The sequence below is a fragment of the Nuphar pumila genome, chromosome 3 (genome assembly GCF_984573655.1).
Source record: "Nuphar pumila chromosome 3, dmNupPumi1.hap1.1, whole genome shotgun sequence".
NCBI lineage: Eukaryota > Viridiplantae > Streptophyta > Magnoliopsida > Nymphaeales > Nymphaeaceae > Nuphar > Nuphar pumila.
The window spans coordinates 74,482,062-74,501,191 of NC_143251.1; the positions used below are offsets into that span (position 1 = coordinate 74,482,062).

A 19,130-nucleotide genomic window follows, 5' to 3' on the forward strand; every position below is an offset into this window, starting at 1 on the left:
AATTATATATAATCTATTTGTAATTTAATATAATCTGTTTATGGTTGATGTTTCTGAGTTATGTTTGTGTCTTTGTGAGTTATATTTTTGAGTTATATATGCATGTGACTGTGTGTACTTCATATATGATTTGTTTTACAATTCTTTTTCAGAAATCACACTTCACATTCACCCACAGTCCACACACACATATGTTGATGCGTAGTTGCACACATATATATGTTTTCTATGTAAATATATATAATTATATATTTTAACATATATTATAAATTTAAGCAGATTATTTAATATAATTGTTTTACAGTGCTCGACGACATGTTATGTTTTGTATATTGCTTACTAATGATTGATTTTATATTGCATACATGTTTGTTATTAATTTTAGTTGTTTGTTTACATATTTTGTGTGTTTTTTATTTGGGTACCACTTCACAACTAAGATTGAAAATCTCTAAAGTATCAAATTTCTTGTCATCGGTGATACCCGACCTGGAAATAACATCAAAGGCAAACTTAGATTGAGACAATAGATAACCTCCAGGAGAGTAAGCAACTTCAATTCCTAGAAAATATTTTTAAAATCTTAAATCAGTCATTTCAAAATGAGTTTTGAGAAGCTTTTTAATGTTTTTAACTCCTTGTTTATCTCCTCTAGTGATGATCATATCGTCCGCGTAGAGAAGAATAATGGTAATATCTGTATCAAACATCTTAATAAATAATGCAGTGTCAGACAAACAAGATTGAAATCCAATATCAAGCATGACCGAACTAAACCTATTATATTAGGCTTTTGGTGCTTGTAAAGAGCTTTGTCTAAAGAGAGAGTTTTTTCCTTAAGAATAGTTACACCAGGTGGAGCTTCCATAGATACTTCTTCAACTAGGTTTTCATTGAAAAATGTATTTTTGACATCCTTTTGATATATAGGTCATTTTTTAACAGATGTTAAGGCTATTAAAGTCCTAACAATGATAATCCTAGCAACTTGGGCAAAGGTTTTATAATCTATATCATATTCTTAAGAATAGCCCTTGGCAACTAACCTAGCTTTGTATCGTTCAAGAGTTTTATCACCCTTGGTTTTCACCATAAATACCCATCTACAACCTATGGGCTTCTTTTCATGTGGGATATCTTAAACTGTCCAAGTCATGACTTTTTCTAAGGCATCTAGTTCTACTCTCATGGCTTCCATGGTCAGATATTTGTGAAATAGATAGAAGATTTAAGTTCAAATTAGGAATAAATCTAACTTTTGGAATAATAAAAAAAAATTGAACTTAAAGAATTTTTTTTGAAATTTTTTATTCCTTTTATTTCAAGAGATGTACCATCAATAATAAAAACATTGGACACACTTGAGTTACTGTGACATTCAAATGAAATATCACGATTACGTGTCATGAAATTTGACACCAGACCCAAGAAGCCAAGGATTTTTACCGAAATCTGAGAAGGACGAGACAACGGCTCTAGTAGATGAAGATACTCCTTTGGTATGAGGTTGAAGAGCTTCCATGAGTTGAGTCAGGGACATATTTTCAATAGATGATTCTTGAGTAGGAGCAATGTCATTTGGCTCTTGCAGAAAGTTAACCGAGGCGGCCTTCTTCTCATAAGTCCTAAGTTTGGGGCATTGTTGCCTTATGAGTCCCGATTCATGGCAATAGTGGCAAATTACCTTTTCTTATCATGCTCATTTCTTTGTCTTTCATAATGTTGTGGTTTGTAAGTACATATGTAATTTCCTGATCTAGATACGACAAAAACCAAATCATCCTCATTTTTGGTAAAACGTTTCTTTAACCTATTTTTCTCCGTATTTAATTCTTCTATAGTGTCTTCAATAGAGGAAACTTTTTCTCTATGAAGAAGAACCGATTTGGTAGATTCAAATTCCAACCTCAATCCATTGATGAATTGGTAGAAATGCTCTGCATCTATTTGTTTTTTGTGAAGTTCTATATCAATGTCATTTTGGCTCTAGATGAGCCAACTCTTGCCAAAGCTCAGACAATTCATTGTAGTATTCTCTCCTTGAGTCATATAATGGATTTGTCTTACAAATTGCAAACATGTATCCTTGAGATAATACATTCTCTTGAGGTAATCTCATGCCTTGTTTGCATGTTCAAACAAGGCTAGAGAACATTTTGATATCAATACTATTAATAAGCCAAAACATAATCTTGGCATGCCCCATCCTCCCTTACTTCCATTTCTTCTCATAAGTAGCTATAACCTTAGTCTTTTCAACCGCCATAAGAGGTACTTTTTCACCCTCTACTTTGGTAAGAACTAGCTTAGGTTCCGGATTAGACCCATCAACTAGACTCCATAACCCTTTTCCCCATATGAGGTGCTTCATGATTCAAGCCTATGTTATAATTGAAATCATTGAGTTTATGGGTTTAATGGTGACATTTTCATTGTCATCCATTTTTTTTACAAGGGCTAAGAGAGACAAAGAGAAGAGAAGGATATAAAGAAAAAAAATGAAAAAGAAGAAGAAGAGGCAAGGTGAAGAATACGAGCCCTCTACCACCAAGCAAGCACCACCAATGGTTCACACGATCACTTGAATCTTTGAATGCACAATCGCGATCACCCGAGCACTTGTACAATTACAAACACTTGAGTAAGGGTCTCCAATGAGCTTCAACACTTTCAAGCTTTGATACCATTGATACCATGTACTCAAATAGTGATATTCAAATATCACCACCAAAGTCCACCAAATGAACACACAAGTGGACAATCAATAAAGAAAAACTCATAATGGAGTCCACACACAAAACCCACAAAGGGGTATTCTCACAAAACCCACACAAGGGTCACACAAGAGATAAAATAATAATATTTTATTGATAAGAGAATGCAACAAAGCATAGAGAACAAATAGCGGAGTCATCCCCTTTTATATACAATAAGGGAGGCTCGTAGAGCTGTTGGAGCTAGTCCAACGGCTATAATTATTGTCGTTGGACTAGCTCCAACGGCTCTAAAGCCCTCTAGTCAACTTAAGTTGACTAGACCAAAAAGAAGAAAAAATAAAAATAAAAGAAAAAAGGTTATATACAAAAAATACATGTGTATTCCTACATATACACACACATATATATGATATATACATATGTTATATATATATATATATATATATATATACACATTTTAACATACTACATAAAAATGGAAAACACCAAATATACAATAAATGACAACTAGGTCTTGAGCATGTAGGTAATCGTGAAAGAAACAAAATCCTTATTACAATGAACAATAAGCACCATTTGTCAAAAAACAATAACAAATGATGTGTGTTGATATGAGAATCTCTTCAAATTAATTGAAACTACAAAGAAAACAACACTAGTTACAAAGACACTATGCCCACATGATCCCTATTTCCAACTTAGCCATGTCCCTTTCCCATTACAGCAATCTCAAGTGAAAGATGATGCCCTAGGGTCAGAAACTTTTGAATGTCCCATGGTACCTAAAGGAGATATTGAAGTTTACAGCTTGATCCACAAAAACCACCAGATTCAAAAAGCTGTAGAACTCACTGCAAGCAGAAGCTACAGTATATTTAATTGCAGATCTACTTTTATGTCATATTCTGTCAACATTACCAAATTTCAAAAAAGAAACATGCATGAATCCTATGTTTCAAAATAATCCAAGATCGTTTATGTGTAAAAACATCTTATTACTAAAAGAATTAAATATCTTTTTATGTATATTTTGTATTTTTTTTTATTGGGATACCGACTAGTCCTCGACTAGTCTTTTTAGGGGTCCACCGACTACGCACTGCCTAGCACTTTTGACTACATAGTTTCTTAGAAACCAAAACTTCTACAATCTCTAAGGAAATAAAGGAATGCTCAGCATGTTGGGTTAGTTTAAACCCCAAAAAGCTATCAACACAAAAGAACTATCAAAATATGCAAAATTGGTGAAGCGATGTAACAAATACATGAAGAGGTAATCATATTTAATATTTTTTTGTTTTGTTCAATAAATCTTCTATACAGTTTACCCTTATAAGATTCTACAATACTTCCATAATAAGCACACACTAGCACAGGAACATACTAGCATGCATGTGTATTTTGTAACTTATTTTATTCACAGTAGCCAGTCAAACTTCTTCATTAGATACCGCAAAAGAGTTTGGCAAGAACCCAAAAAAACAGATGGGAACTCAGAAATGACAAAAGAAAAAGAAGGGATGAACAAGCAACAAACTCAATGGGGGATTTCCTATCCCAGCATATCTCCAACATTTGTCATGCAAATGCTTTCATATCTTTCTCAACATCACAAATATACATCCTTTTTTCACAAAACTTTTACTAATATGAGCACTTCCACATCCACTCAATATCAAATGAAACATGCTTGTTTGACCCACATCACAACATCTTCCATCATCGAAATTGATGGGTTGAACACACTTTATACCCTCTTGTGACCTCAGAACAACAATTGAAAGAAAGAATGAAAGATCACCTTTACATGCTCCAACCCTAAAAGAAGCTAGATGCAAATCTTTCAGATGAAAGATTGTGTGAATATATGTCGTGCAAATTCATCTTCATCCATATGGTGGGAGAGAAATGGAACACGTCACTTCAAAATTTGATTAAAGTTTTGGGCAAAATTCAAGATGATCCTCAATCACCATGATGACAAAGACATGGTGTGTATAAATCATGTCACTTTCCAATGACAAAATTAACAAATAAATACATTAAAAACTAGATCACACTGAGTTCATGCAAGTAGCCATCTTCCTAGTATATCCTAATTCGAAAGGAAAAATCAGAACTGACAACTTGATGGGCCTAGAGACGAACTTCAAATTAAAAAAGATCATGACACTAAATTGCAAAGCTAAACCAACAGAAGACAACCGATATCGTTATCAATTGTTGCCCAACATGATATATATCAATCTTTGCTTGATGCACCTCCACTGAGTGGATGACCACTCTAACCATTAAAGTAACTACCCTATTCATGACATCAATTGGGCACCTTTCTCATGCTTCACGTGCATCTTTCCTGCATTCACAGCATGAAAATCACCAACTTCTGCTCTCCAGGCATAACCATCAAAACGAATAAGAGAATTAACTTGGAGAAAAGGCAGAAAAGACCAATTTTTTGATCCACCGCCATGTTCAAAAGCAAACAGCTCAGCATCTCAAATCATTAACACTTCAATTCAGACGTGATTACAGCACCTCCGATTCACACAAAAGAAAAAACTCCGGAATTCTGCCCGAAACCACCACCATAGATCCAGAATCATTTTTGTACCCACAAAGGAAAAACAACAGCAAAGAACATCACAGAAAAATAGGGATCAACGGCAACAAAATCAACAGTATGTCAAAATAAAAGAATCAAATCAAAGTTTACGAGAAAGAAATAAACGGGATAAAACAAAAATTTATGAAAATGAACTGAATTACCTCATTTAACTTATCAAGCGTGGTGAGCGCATTTGTCTCCTGTTTCGGCTTTCCGAATATTCTGTTAAGCATGATTCCTCCACAATCCTCGCCCTAAACCCTAATCAAAGAACATCAAGAGGACCCAACAACAAGATCAGCCTGCAACAACCCAAAATCAAACCCTAACAACAAACAAACGAGAAGAAGAGAACGAAAAAGACGAAGAAAGAAACAACAGAGAGAGAGAGTACCGCTGTCGTAGACGGAGCGTCGTCGCCGGTGAGCAGAAGGGTGGGAGGAGGAGAGGGGAGGCGTTAATTATACCGGATCCTATAGGATTCGGGTTTGGTAGTAAAAATTGAAGTCTGATTAATAATTCAGGTCAGATTCATGGATTCGCAGGGTCCAATTAGTATATGAAACTACACATGGTTCATTAGATTTCGAGAGGGTGTTGTCTGTTCTTCCAGACCCCAAGAGGGTGTACGGAGGAATATCTTGGTTCATATGTCAATGTTGCCTACGATGATTTTATAATAAAATAATATATAAAAAAAGTAAATATGTTTTTGACGAAAATGTTCTCGCATAATCTCATAAGATAGATATGTGTTGGACAAAAATATCCTCCCGCTCCCCGTATATAGATTTGCACGTTTCGCATTTGTTTTTAGCTTGTGCTATAACACATGACTGCCTTCTTGTTCCTGTCTTGTGTTAGATAGAAAACTTTTCTTGGTTCGTTCATACCTCGTGGAGATAACTATAAATCGAACAATTGGTTCGATCATTGGTGGGCGTCAAAGGGGGATTTGTCGGTCATCTCTTTTTACAGTCTTCTCTTCTTATTCATTTTCGTTAGGCAGTATAGAAAAAAAGCAATGAAGCACAAACATTCTAACAAGTGCCATTAAAGTGTTGTGAGTACCTTTTCATATCATCGTGCTATTGTTGAAGAACATATGTCATCGTGAGTGTCATTAAGGCATTGTTTTGTTATTCCAGGTAGATTTTATCGTTTCAACGGTTGAAAACTTGAAGACATTTGGAAAACGCTGGAACCTATTGACAAGAATGCTTGGTTACAGATGCGAGCAAGGGTCTTTACCCCATCCGGTATCGTTCATTCACTCAGTATATGCAATGTAACACAAATTGCGGTTGTAGTAACATGTATATCGATTTGTCAGATATTGTTTTGTTTGTAATATATTATGTTGAGTTGTCGTATATAGATTTGTAAGATATTATGTGTTTTCTAGTGTTGATTTGTGAAATATTGTTTTGTTTGTTGATATCGATTTGTAATATTATGTTGAATTATCGTATATCGATTTGTAAGCTATTATGTGTTTTATAGTGACGATTTATGAGATATTGTTTTGTTTGTTAATATCGACCTGTAATATATTATGTTGAATTGCCGTATATCGATTTGTAAGATATTATGTGTTTTCTATTGTCGATTTGTGAGATATTGTTTTGTTTGTTAATATCGATTTGTAATATATTATGTTGAATTGTCGTATATCGATTTGTAAGATATGTGTTTTCTATTATTGATTTGTGAGATATTGTTTTATTTGTTAATATCGATTTGTAATATATTATGTTGAATTGTCGTATATCGATTTGTAAGATATTATGTGTTTTCTATTGTCAATTTGTGAGATATTGTTTTATTTGTTACTATCGATTTGTAATATATTATGCTGAATTATCATATATCGATTTGTAAGATATTATGTGTTTTCGAGTATCGATTTATTAGATGTGGTGTTGTTTGTTAGTATCGATTTGTAAGTTATTATGTTTAACTAATCAGTAGTCGTTGTTATATGCATCTTGAATAAATCGTAGTAAATGTATGTGATGGCTAACACAAATTGATATTTTGCACGCGACAATGTTGAGTATATCAGTTAGTTGCAGTGAAGATGACGTATCTCAATCATTGAGAAGTCATCGAGTAACGAACATTCGTACTATCGACGCACCTGAAGAATTGAATATGTGCACTAATGATGCACATGATAAGAAGGGTGTAGGCATTGGATTCACTCTTGACTTGAATATTCCAGCAGATGAAATGCAAGTCGATAATAAGGTAGACGATCATGACAGTGCACTTGACAAAGGTGCAAGCACCTCAAGTCTAGGTGATAGTACACTTGACTTTATTACTGTAGAGGAAATGCAGTTTAATAATGAGGAAGTTGTATACAAATTTTACAAAGATTATGCCTTAAAACTTGACTTCAATGTTAGAAGGTATTCTTGGGCCAAAAATGCATAGGGTGTCGTGGTGAGAAAGGCATATGTTTGTTCTAAGCAAGGTTGGAAGAAGTCAAGTGGAAATTCAACAAGTAGCAAGCTAGATTCAAGATGTGTTTGTCCAGCGAGAATGGTATTAAGAAGACTTCCGAACGGGAAATATGTAGTTCGTTCTTTAATCAATGATCATAACCATAACCATGAACTAGCCGCTTCATTTATGACTCATATGTTAAGGTCATATCGTAAAGTAACTGAAGCACATACTGCAATTGCTGAAATAGTTGATACGGCCGACATTACACCAAGGAAGACATACAATTTTTGCGTGCACGTAGATGGTGGTCGCGAGAATGTACCATTCACACCTATGGATCTAAGAAACCACTTAAGAATGAAGAGGTGATAAAACATGAAGAATGGAGGAATATGTTCTTTGGTTGATTACGTACAAAAAAAATCAAACATTGACCATGTTCTCTTTAGTGCAATGCAACTAGATGAAGATGGGTATTCTGTGAATATGTTTTGGGCAGATTCAAAGTCAAGAGTGGATTATAAATGCTTCAATGATGTTCTTGTTTTTTATACGACAATGAAGATTAATATGAAATAGTGGCCATTTGTGCAGTTTGTCGAAGTGAACCATCACTCACAGAGTTGCATATTAGGCGGCGCTTTTTTGTATGACCAAACCAAAGAAACCTTTGAGTGGTTGTTCAGAGTATTTACACATGAAATGAATGGGAAACACCTTGGAGCTATACTTACAGATGGTGATCATGCAATTGCAGCTGCAGTGTCTCATGTATGGCCATATACACATCACCGCCTATGTTTGTGGCATATCTTTCAAAATCCAGCAAAGAACATAGGACACCTTTTTAATCAGAAGATAGGGTTTTATAAAAAAGTTTAGACAGTGTGTACTTGAGAGCATTGACGAGGTCACCTTTATGTCTGATTGGAAGCAAATGATTCAGATGTATGACCTTTAAAATTGTGTGTGGTTACAACATTTATATGCAGACAAAGAAAAGTGGGCATTGGCATATGGAAGACAATACTTTTGTGCAGGTATGATAAGCACACAAAGAGCTGAATCTATGCATGTCACACTGGAAAAAGCATTGTATTCATGTTTAACAATGTTTCGTTTCATGGAACAGTATGAATTATTTGTAGACGGTCTTAGACAGAATGAGCTTGAACAATATGTGAAATATTTCAACACCAGCTCTGTAACTCTGGGCATGAAAATATTGATGCGACCTGCAGATCTGTATACACTAGCTGTATTTGAATGAACTAAGAAGTAGATTATATAAGTCATGAATTGCAACATAGAAGAACATATGCAATATGAGAATATGCACAAATACCATGTTGTATGAGATGGCGAAGAGTATCCAAAAAGGCAAGAAGCACATGTTACATACAATGTTGACAACGGAACAGTTGAATGTATGAAAAAAATGTTTGAATTTAAAGGTATTTTATATCATCTTACATTAAAGACACTTAATCAATAGAAGATACAAAAAATACCTGAGTCATATATAATGCGAAGATGAACGAAATAAGAAAAGATTGAACTGCTAGAGACAAATAAAGTCAGTCCATTTAGTGTTGATGAGAAGTGTCAGATAGCCTCCCGTTACTAATAATTATGTAGGTCACTTATGCATGTTGCAGATTTGGCATCGAAAAGCGAAGAAGACTATGTATGTATGAGAAACATGTCAAGGAAATTACTTGAAAAAGTGCAATTAATTTACCATGAGTCTGTTGCAGCTCGTGAACACTAATCTAAGAAACCGGGATCGAACAACGTAGGTGAAAATCACGCTTCTCCTGACCCTTGTGAGAAGTTGTGTCGAAGCATAAACATCATCTTTGATAAGTTAGGAGTAAACATTGTAAATTATGATGGAAATATTCACCTAGCGAAGGGTGTCAAAAGGAAACCTGCTTCTGATCGCAGCCGTCGGAGGACAAAGGGTGCACTAGAATTGGTTGGCAATAAAATGTCTAAGAAATAACCAACCCCTTCGCATGAACATGTATGTAATATAGTATATTGCTTCTCATGTAAACTGTATTACGTGCAACTTATAAATATCTAACTTGTGTAATTTTCAACATGCAACAATATCATACAGACGTGCACTACAATGTTGGAACCTGCAATCCACCCGATCTGTTTGAGTGAAACAATGACATGAGTATGACAAGTTTTTTGGTATGTAACAATTTGGGGGAGGATGTTAGCATTTCTTGTTGAACTTAATGTAGTGTTTGATATTATTCTGTTTCATGATAGGCTCTGTTCAATTCAAAAGCGAGCAATGCAACACAAAAATCTCGTGTGGATTCTTCAACTTCAAAATAGTTGTAGCATTTGACTTTCATATCTTACAAATCATTGTAATGTTTAGCATTCTATAATTCTTTGTTGTAGTTCTATAATTCTTTGTTGTAAATAGACAATTATTTGTTGTAAATCGACAATTATTTGTTGTAATTCTATAATTCTTTGTTGTAAATAGATAAATTTGTGTTGTAATGTTATAATTCTTTGTTGTAATTCTACAATAGAAGTCATACTACAAATATCATAAAAATCGATACTAGAAAACACATAATATCTTACACATCAATATACAACAATTGAGCATAATATATTACAAATTGATATACAAAAATTCAACATAATAGCTTACAAATCGATATTAACAAACAAAACCATATCTCACAAATTGATACTCGAAAACACATAATATCTTACAAATCGTAAAAGGGATTAGCGATGTATACGGTGCACAAAGACTTGTAATGTTCGCCCTTTGTCAATGAAAATCCAATAAGCGGTTAGAGACGTGTATTGTTTATAAATCATTGTGATGCTCACCCTACGTGAATGAAAATCACAAAAAAGGATTAGCGATGTATGCGGTGAACAAAGGCTTGTAATGTTCGCCCTTCGTTGACATAGACATAGCCCATAAAAGCGATTAGGAAATATCGTTGATATAAACATAGTTCGTAAAAGCAAATCGCGATAACACGTAGCCTTCATACATCATTGTCTAAATCGCGATGGTATATGTCATTCAATTAGACAAAGCTCATTGTTTAAAAGGCAGACGTCAGTGTGTAAATCACAATGGTATAATGATTTACACAATGACGTCTATGTTGGCCATATCTGAATAAAAATCACACTGTACATGAATACAAATCGCGGTAAAATTGAATGGTCAATGTTTGTGCAGATTGTTTTAGACTTTTATCCATCATTATGTAAATCGTAATAGGAACACAACTCGTCAAAGCAAATCAGCAACATTTTCATGCTACAAAACGCAAAACGCTTGTTTGATTTTTATTTTCGAATGCCTATCATTACAACGATTTGTTTAGTGGCATTTGTGTGCTACACTTATACATAAATTGATGTTAACAAAAGCATCATATCTCACAAATCGACACTAGAAAATACATATAATCTTACAAATCGACATATGACAATTTAGCATAATATATTATAAATCGGTATATGGCATTTCAGCATAATGTCTTACAAATCGATATATGGCAATTCAACATAATATATTACAAATCGATATTAACAACCAAAATAATATCTCAGTAATCGACACTAGAAAACACATAATATCTTATAAATCTATATATGATAATTCAACATAATATATTATAAATCGATATTAATAAAACAATATCTCACAAAAAACGATATAATATCTTAAATTGTTGCAGAATTTACATTGTTGCAATTTGGGCATTTGAGGTGGCGATTTGCGTATTCAACACATGTTTGTCAGGTTCGTAATTTTGGATTATGGATCAATGTGAATTTTGTACACAATCTCACAAAATTTATTACAAATATCTGTACACAAAAAAATTGGAAATTGAAAGTTGAACAAAAAGTTACTATCTCTCTCTCAGCAGAAGAATGTAACCCTCTTCACGTTATCCTTGAGAACAAGTAGACGTTTAAAATGACTTCCCCTTACTCCTGAAGGCCTCGCGTCCTTTGTAGCTTTCTAGGTAATCTTGCAGTATGGGTTTTTGTATCTTCCTCAACTAGAAAATCCTTCAATTCTTTGCATAGTTCTTTATGGAATCCAAGTATATCATCCTGAAAAAAACCCAAAAATGAGAACAATATAAAAATGTAGTCATCAGTAATATAGGTTAATAAAACATGTTTAAGTGTACAACATACAATGATGAATTCTAGTGCTCGTCCATAGTATATTGCTTCAATTTACTTCATTACAAAGACGCCACAATCGCTGCCATTATTTTGTAAAGGAGCATCCTCTGCGACGTGAAGCCTCCATGGGCCAATGTCGACACCCAACATGTCTTTGAAAAATCCAACATGTGGTTTATGCAAAAGAAAGTAAATTCTAGGCCACAGTACAAGATATTGTAATCTTAAAGATAGAAACTTACCAAATGCACAATGTCAGAGTCTACACCAATGTCATAGTCCAAGGAGTTGTATAGCCATATTTTTTGTTCTCGTACATCTAACACGTATAAGACCCAATGCTTTTCCGATTGCCATAATTTAAGAATCAATATCTGTAAATCAATTATAAAATATCTTAAAAAATAAATATGAAAATACGTACTAATACCATAAAAAATGATGTTAAGAATCAACATATAAATCGATATTAAGAATCAAACTAATATCTTAAATCGATATTAGGAATCAACATAGAATTAAAACATCTTAAATCGCTATGAAAATTCCTATTGATAGCTTAAAAATAGATATTAAGAATCAGCATAGAAATCGATATTAAGAATCAAAACAATATCTTAAATCGATATTTAGAATCAGCATAGAAATCGATATTAAGAATCAAAATAATATCTTAAATCAATATTAATAATCTAAACAATATCTTAAAAATTGATGAGGAATAATCAACATAGAAATCGATATTAAGAATCAAAACAATATCTTAAATCGATATACAAATTCCTATTGATAACTTAAAAATCAATTTTAAGAATCAAAACAAGATCTTAAATAGATTTAACATATTACAAATTGATATGGTCACAAACCTTTTCACATGAAAAAAGCCTGTCATTTGGTCATCATCACCCCAATATTGATTCCGTCTAGAAATCCAGCCGCTTATGGTATTAGGCGGACAATACTCGATTGAACAGAACAATAATAATAGTAAGTTTAAAACACGAAGGTACATTAGTAAATAAAATGACAAAATAAACATATAAGATAACCGATATACCATAAAATAAGGGGTGACGATGCAGACCGACATGGTTCTTCCCTTGCTTTGAATATACATGACGAAATCGTGTATAGATTGTTTAGAATAAATGTGCATTTATTAATATGCATACCCATGGCATACGTTAATGTATAACTGATAGTGGTTTCATACATACAAAATTAATGATAGTGTGTCCTTCTGCAAATTTTTCTCGCATCCGGTCGATGTTCTCTTCGAGCACTTTGTTGAGTTTTCTGGCACCTTGTTTTGTAGATACTGCACTGAATTAGTTGAATATTCAGTAAAATAACTGTAGCATTATATTCAGTAAATGAACTGTAAATAACGCAAAAAGGATAAAACAAGTTATAGAAATCGAAGGTATTTTTTTTTACCAACATTCGACTGAATCGTAGCGTCCTTCTTCGACATTGATGCAGTTTGCGCTTAGAAGAAGGTTAGAGGAAACCTCAGGTTTTCTGTTCGTTGCTCACGAAGCAGGTTATAGGAAAGACTCATTTTCTTCTTTAAATGAAATGTCGCATGTTCCATGCTATTAAAGGAAACGTCTTGTGTGCCTTGCGGAACACGACGATTTATTCATTTATTGTTCACGTCGTTTCACATCCCGCCAGTTTTCAAAAGTCACGCAAAAAGAATATTACCAAATAAATAAATTACATTGCACATTAATTAAAAGACATTGCTTCATTTGCTAGTATCATTGACACGATGTTAGTACGTGTAAATGAATGACACATAGCATAACATCAGTAGCGTGTGAGATCCTAAACCCTATGCTAATGTTATGCAACGTTTCTTGCAACTAAAGGAATCACTATACATAATAAACTCAAAACTAGTAATTGCTATACGATTTAGCAAATGTAAGTACAATTCGTGGTAACTGCATAATCGCTATATCTATTAATCGTTAAACTAAGTAATCGCTATCACAAGAAACACTATAAATAATAAACTCTAAACCAGTAATCGCTATACGATTTAGCAAAAGTAAGTACAAATAATGATATCTTCATAATCGTTATACTGAGTAATCGACATATTAAGTAATCACTATCACAAGAAACACTAAAAGTAATAAACCCTAAGCTAGTAATCGTTATACGATTTAGCAAACGTAAGTATAAATCATGGTAACTTTCTAAACACTATACATATTAAGCGTTATACGGAGTAATCGCTATCACAGGAATCACGATACATAATAAACCCTAAGACAGTAATCGCTATACGTAAGTATAAATCATGAAAGAGTTACATAATTACAAACCTAAGTTTATGTAGTCTTGTCGATTTTTCAGTGGCACTTATGTGTTACACTTATTGAGAAAAGAATTATATAATTACAATAAAGAATGTCAGAATTACAACATTGAATTACCGGGATACATAAATCATATATGTTTATTCACTTGCGCTTGACGACTCAGATGGACATAGAACTCGTCTCTTTCTTGGGCTTGGTGGAGTCTCTTTATTCAATGGCCTCTTCGTTCCCTTGATCTTATAAAACCTACTGGTAATCATCTCAACCAGCGACCCAATTTGTTTACTCAAATTCTGCGTGTTCTTCCATAACTCCTTATTCTCACTCTCTAGCATCGCTAACCTTTGGTCGAACGATACTTTCTCCTTTGGGAGCTGTGTTTGCTTCTTATCGTGTACTATAATAAATGAAATTGTAGTATCCGTCAAATGGACATGATAGACGTTACGTCTATGCTGGAGGATGACACGCTTGAGGACAAGAGTGACCTCACTTTCATGTTGCTTCTCCTTAATCTGTCAATTTCTATGCATGGGTTGCCAATATTGTTTGAAATAGTCAGGGTCATATTGTCGTTCTTTATAATCATATGGTATGACACGAACACCTTATTTGTTCTAGCTATCCAATTGTTTCCTGAAGCATTAGTGCCAATTCATGTTTGTGGCCCCACCTCTATTCATCTTCATTTTCAATGCCACAGGTAATTTTGGTATCGACTGTCCCAAGCCAGCTTGTAGGAGTACTCGACTACCATATTGCATCTCGGCTTCACATTTGCTAAAGAGCCAAATATCGCATACAAATAGTCTCGCAACCTTGACAACAACCTCGTCATTCTCGTCCTCCTCATCCCCATAAGGTCTCCACACAACCTGTACAATCAAGATTGTGGTTTAAATATAGATATAATTATTCATGCAAAATGCTGAATGCGATAACGATTTGTACAAAAGAAGACAAAATGTTGAATGTGATTATTAGTTAAGAATGCCAAACATTACAATGATTTACTATAATGAAAGTTAGATGTAAATGCAATAACGATTTATACTAAAAAAAATGAAATGTCGAATGCGATGATTACTTGAGAATGCTAAACATTACAACGATTTACGATAATGAAAGTTAGATGCAAATGCGATATCGATTTGTACTAAGAAAAATGAAATGTTGAATGCGATGATTATTTGAGAATGCTAAACATTACAATAATTTACGGTAATGAAAGTTAGATGCAAATGCGATAACGATTTATACTAAAGAAAATAAAATGCCGAATGCGATGATTACTTGAGAATGCTAAACATTACAATGATTTACGGTAATGAAAGTTAGATGCAAATGCGATAACGATTTGTAATAAGAAAAATGAAATGTTGAATACGATGATTACTTAAGAATGCTAAACATTACAATGATTTATGGTAATGAAAATTAGATGCAAAGGCATTGACCATTTGTACTAAGGAAGACAAAATCCTAAAGCGATTATTACTTAAGAATGTCAAACATTACAATGATTTACAATAATGAAAGTTAAATGTAAATGCAATAACGATTTATACTAAAGAAAATAAAATGCCGAATGCGATGATTACTTAAGAATGCTTTACATTACAACGATTTACGGTAATGAAAGTTAGATGCAAATGCGATAACAATTTATACTAAGGAAAATGAAATGTTGAATGCGATGATTACTTGAGAATGATAAACATTACAACGATTTACGGTAATGAAAGTTAAATGCAAATGCGATAACAATTTGTACTAAAGGAAAAAAATGTTGAATGTGATGATTACTTGAGAATGTTAAACATTACAACGATTTACGGTAATGAAAGTTAGATGCAAATGCGATAACGATTTATACTAAGGAAAATGAAATGCTAAATGCGATGACTACTTGAGAATGCTAAATCATATAATGTTTTACGCTAATAAAAGTTAGATGCAAAAGAGATAACGATTTGTACTAAGGAAGACAAAATCATAAAGCGATGATTACTTAAGAATGCTAAACATTACAACGATTTTAAACCATTTACTCATTTAATTGCAGCTCATCTAAAATGAATTGAGCATTTTCTCACTTGACATTTATTAAAGCCCACTCGTCGATCATGGGAAAACCACAAACCGTAGGGCCACATTGAGGACACATGGCGACAATATGCTTCCAAGTCCAGGCCTACAAAAATAATATATTAGTAAGATTATAACCTTCAACATGCTTAGTCCACAAGCACTAAATATGTAATAAACAAATACTTGAACAAATGGCCAAAACCTTTCGACGATTTTTGTATCCCTACTCGCATGGTAAAGTTGACTATACAAGTGTGCGAGCATAGCAGCACCCCATGCCGAGTTGTCGACTTCATCTAAGTCTTCCAAGAACTGCAGCCATAAGTAACTTATTCTCAAACTAGAACAATTGAAAAATAAAATAAGTCCAAAAAAATAAAAAAAGAAGCCACGCAACTTCTGATCAGCTGCTTCAGATGCACATGCAGCAGACCAACCTTCCCATTTATTACAAAAAAAATAAACTTTCATCGATGAGGAATTGCCTCCACCAGAAATACACTCACGTCGTTCCTCCATCGACATTCCTAGAAGGGCCGTGTAATTGTCCATTGGGTTATAGTTTGAATTCTGTGTTAGGACAACACTTCCATGGCACTTAAGACCCCTAATTCGTGCCACATCTTCTAGGATCATGGTCATCTCAAAACCCCAAACTAGAACATGTTCGTCTTACGGTTCCACTTATTGATCAGGTGGGTCATGATGTTCTAGCAATTTTCAAAATAATGTTGGTCTAGAAGGCCGTTGAAGTGTATCTTTTGTAATCAGTCCTTCTGATATTCACTCAGCTTTCTGAACCACGACATAACTATAGGCCACTGACACCGCCTTCTCAGCTTTTCACCTGCTGCTCTGCTTCTCTTTTGACCTGCCTGTAACACAAAATATCAAATCACAGTTAATCGCTATACATAGTAATCGATATCGCAATAATCACTATACAAAGTAATTGCTATCGCAGTAATCGCTATACATAATAATCGCTATACAAAGTAATCATTATACATAGTAATCACTATACATAGTAATCACTATACAGAGTAATCACTATACATAATAATACCTACAACAGTACATCGTGACATACAATAGCAATTAACGTACCTTGGTCATACTTGTCTCTTCTTCTTCCCATTCCTTTCTCTCTTTTTGTACTTCTTCCTTCCGTCCGTCCTTTGCGACCATCATATGTTTTTTCCTTTCTTTTTCCTTCTCTTCCTCGTCCTCCTTCTCCTTCATTTGTCTTTCCTTCTCTTACTCGTCCTCCTTCTCCCTCCTTTGCCTCTTTCTCTCTTCCTCGTCCTCTTTCTCTTTCCTTTGTCTTTCTTTCTCTTCCTCATCTGCCTTCTCCTTCTCTTTTATTTGCCTTTCCTTCTCTTTCTCATCCCGATGCTTCTTCCTTTGCCTTTCCTCTTCCATCTTTATCATTTGGCTTTCCTTCTCTACCTCCTCGTTCTTCTTCTTCAATTGCCATTCCCTCTCCTCCTTTCTTTTTTTTTTGCCTTTACCTCTCCTCCTTATTCTTTTTTTGTCTTTCCCACTCCTCTGCCTCCTTCTTTATTTGCCTTATCCTCCTTTGCTTTTCAAAAAAATCCTGCTTCACCAGTTTTATTTTCTCCTCCTTCTTCAACTGCCTTTCCCTCTCCTCCTCCTCCTCCTCCTCCTATTTTGTCTTCCCTTCTCTTCCTCGTCCTCCTTCTCCTTCCTTTGCTTTTCCCTCTCCTCCTCCTTTTGCCTTCGCTTCTCCTCCTTCTCTTTATTCTTCCTTTGCTTTTTCCTCTCCTTCTCCTCTTCATTTTGCCTTCACTTCTCTTCCTCATTCTCCTTATTATTCCTTTGCTTTCCTCTATCCTCCACCTCCTCTTTCCTTTGCCTTGGTTTCCTTTGCTTTTTTTCATTATCCTCCTCCTTCCTTTCATTTTGCTTGTCTTTGTCATTCTTCTTCTTTTTTTTATCGTTGGATTATTATCTTCAATATCTGACGGATTAGGCGTCGATCTATACTTTACCAACAATTGCTCCCTTTCTTTATCATTCTCAATCTTCATTATTCTGTAGTACGCTTCTACTTGCTCATGCAAAGCATACTCTTGGACGATTACGTCAAGAGCTTTCCCCGCTGACGACAGAGCATTTCTTCTCTTAAGAATGTAAGCCATTGGAAACCTGCACAACACAAAAACTTATTGAGACGACAAAGGGTGCTCCGACAAAAGAAGTTGAAGAGTTAGAATTTTTGTGAAATGTTTAGGGGGAAATATTGTGAAGAACTCCTTTTATAGCCGAGGAGTTTAATGTTTATGGAACTCGCCAAAGATTTTTTATCGGTTCACGTTTCTGGTAGTTCACGTCTTATAATAAAAGATTTTATAATGACATCGTTGTCGATCATAAAGATCTGCCTTTGTTGTGAAAATATTGTCATAGTATAATGCAATCAGATATTCAAATATCATACAAATTGATATGAAAATTACTGTTGATAGCTTATAAATCGATATTAAGAATAAAACAATATCTTAAATCCATATTAAGAATCGACATAGAAATTGATATTAAGATTCAGAACAACATCTTAAATCGATTTGAAAATTCGTATTGATATCTTAAACATCGATATTTAGAATCAAAACAATATCTTAAATCGATATTAATAATCAAAACAATATCTTAAATCAATATATAGAATCACAATAGAAATCAATATTACAAATC

At 34.0% G+C, this 19,130-nt stretch overlaps 1 protein-coding gene across 4 annotated transcripts in view; it reads right to left on the reverse strand.

Annotated features, from left to right (window-relative positions):
- LOC149843027 (vacuolar protein sorting-associated protein 32 homolog 2-like) overlaps positions 1-5,863 on the reverse strand; it is a 63,794-nt gene extending 57,931 nt beyond the window's left edge. For 2 of the 4 annotated variants that reach the window (XM_089999548.1, XM_089999545.1), the window contains exons 1-2: positions 5,720-5,832; positions 5,487-5,586 (exon numbers count right to left, since the gene is read on the reverse strand). In XM_089999548.1, the coding sequence (XP_089855674.1) occupies positions 5,487-5,558 (72 nt within the window). In that variant the 5' untranslated portion in view covers positions 5,559-5,586; positions 5,720-5,832. Of the gene's footprint in view, positions 1-5,486; positions 5,628-5,719 lie in introns of all 4 variants that reach the window. The other 2 variants (XM_089999546.1, XM_089999547.1) reach the window with 2 other exon arrangements.
- Between the last annotated feature and the right edge of the window lie 13,267 nt (positions 5,864-19,130).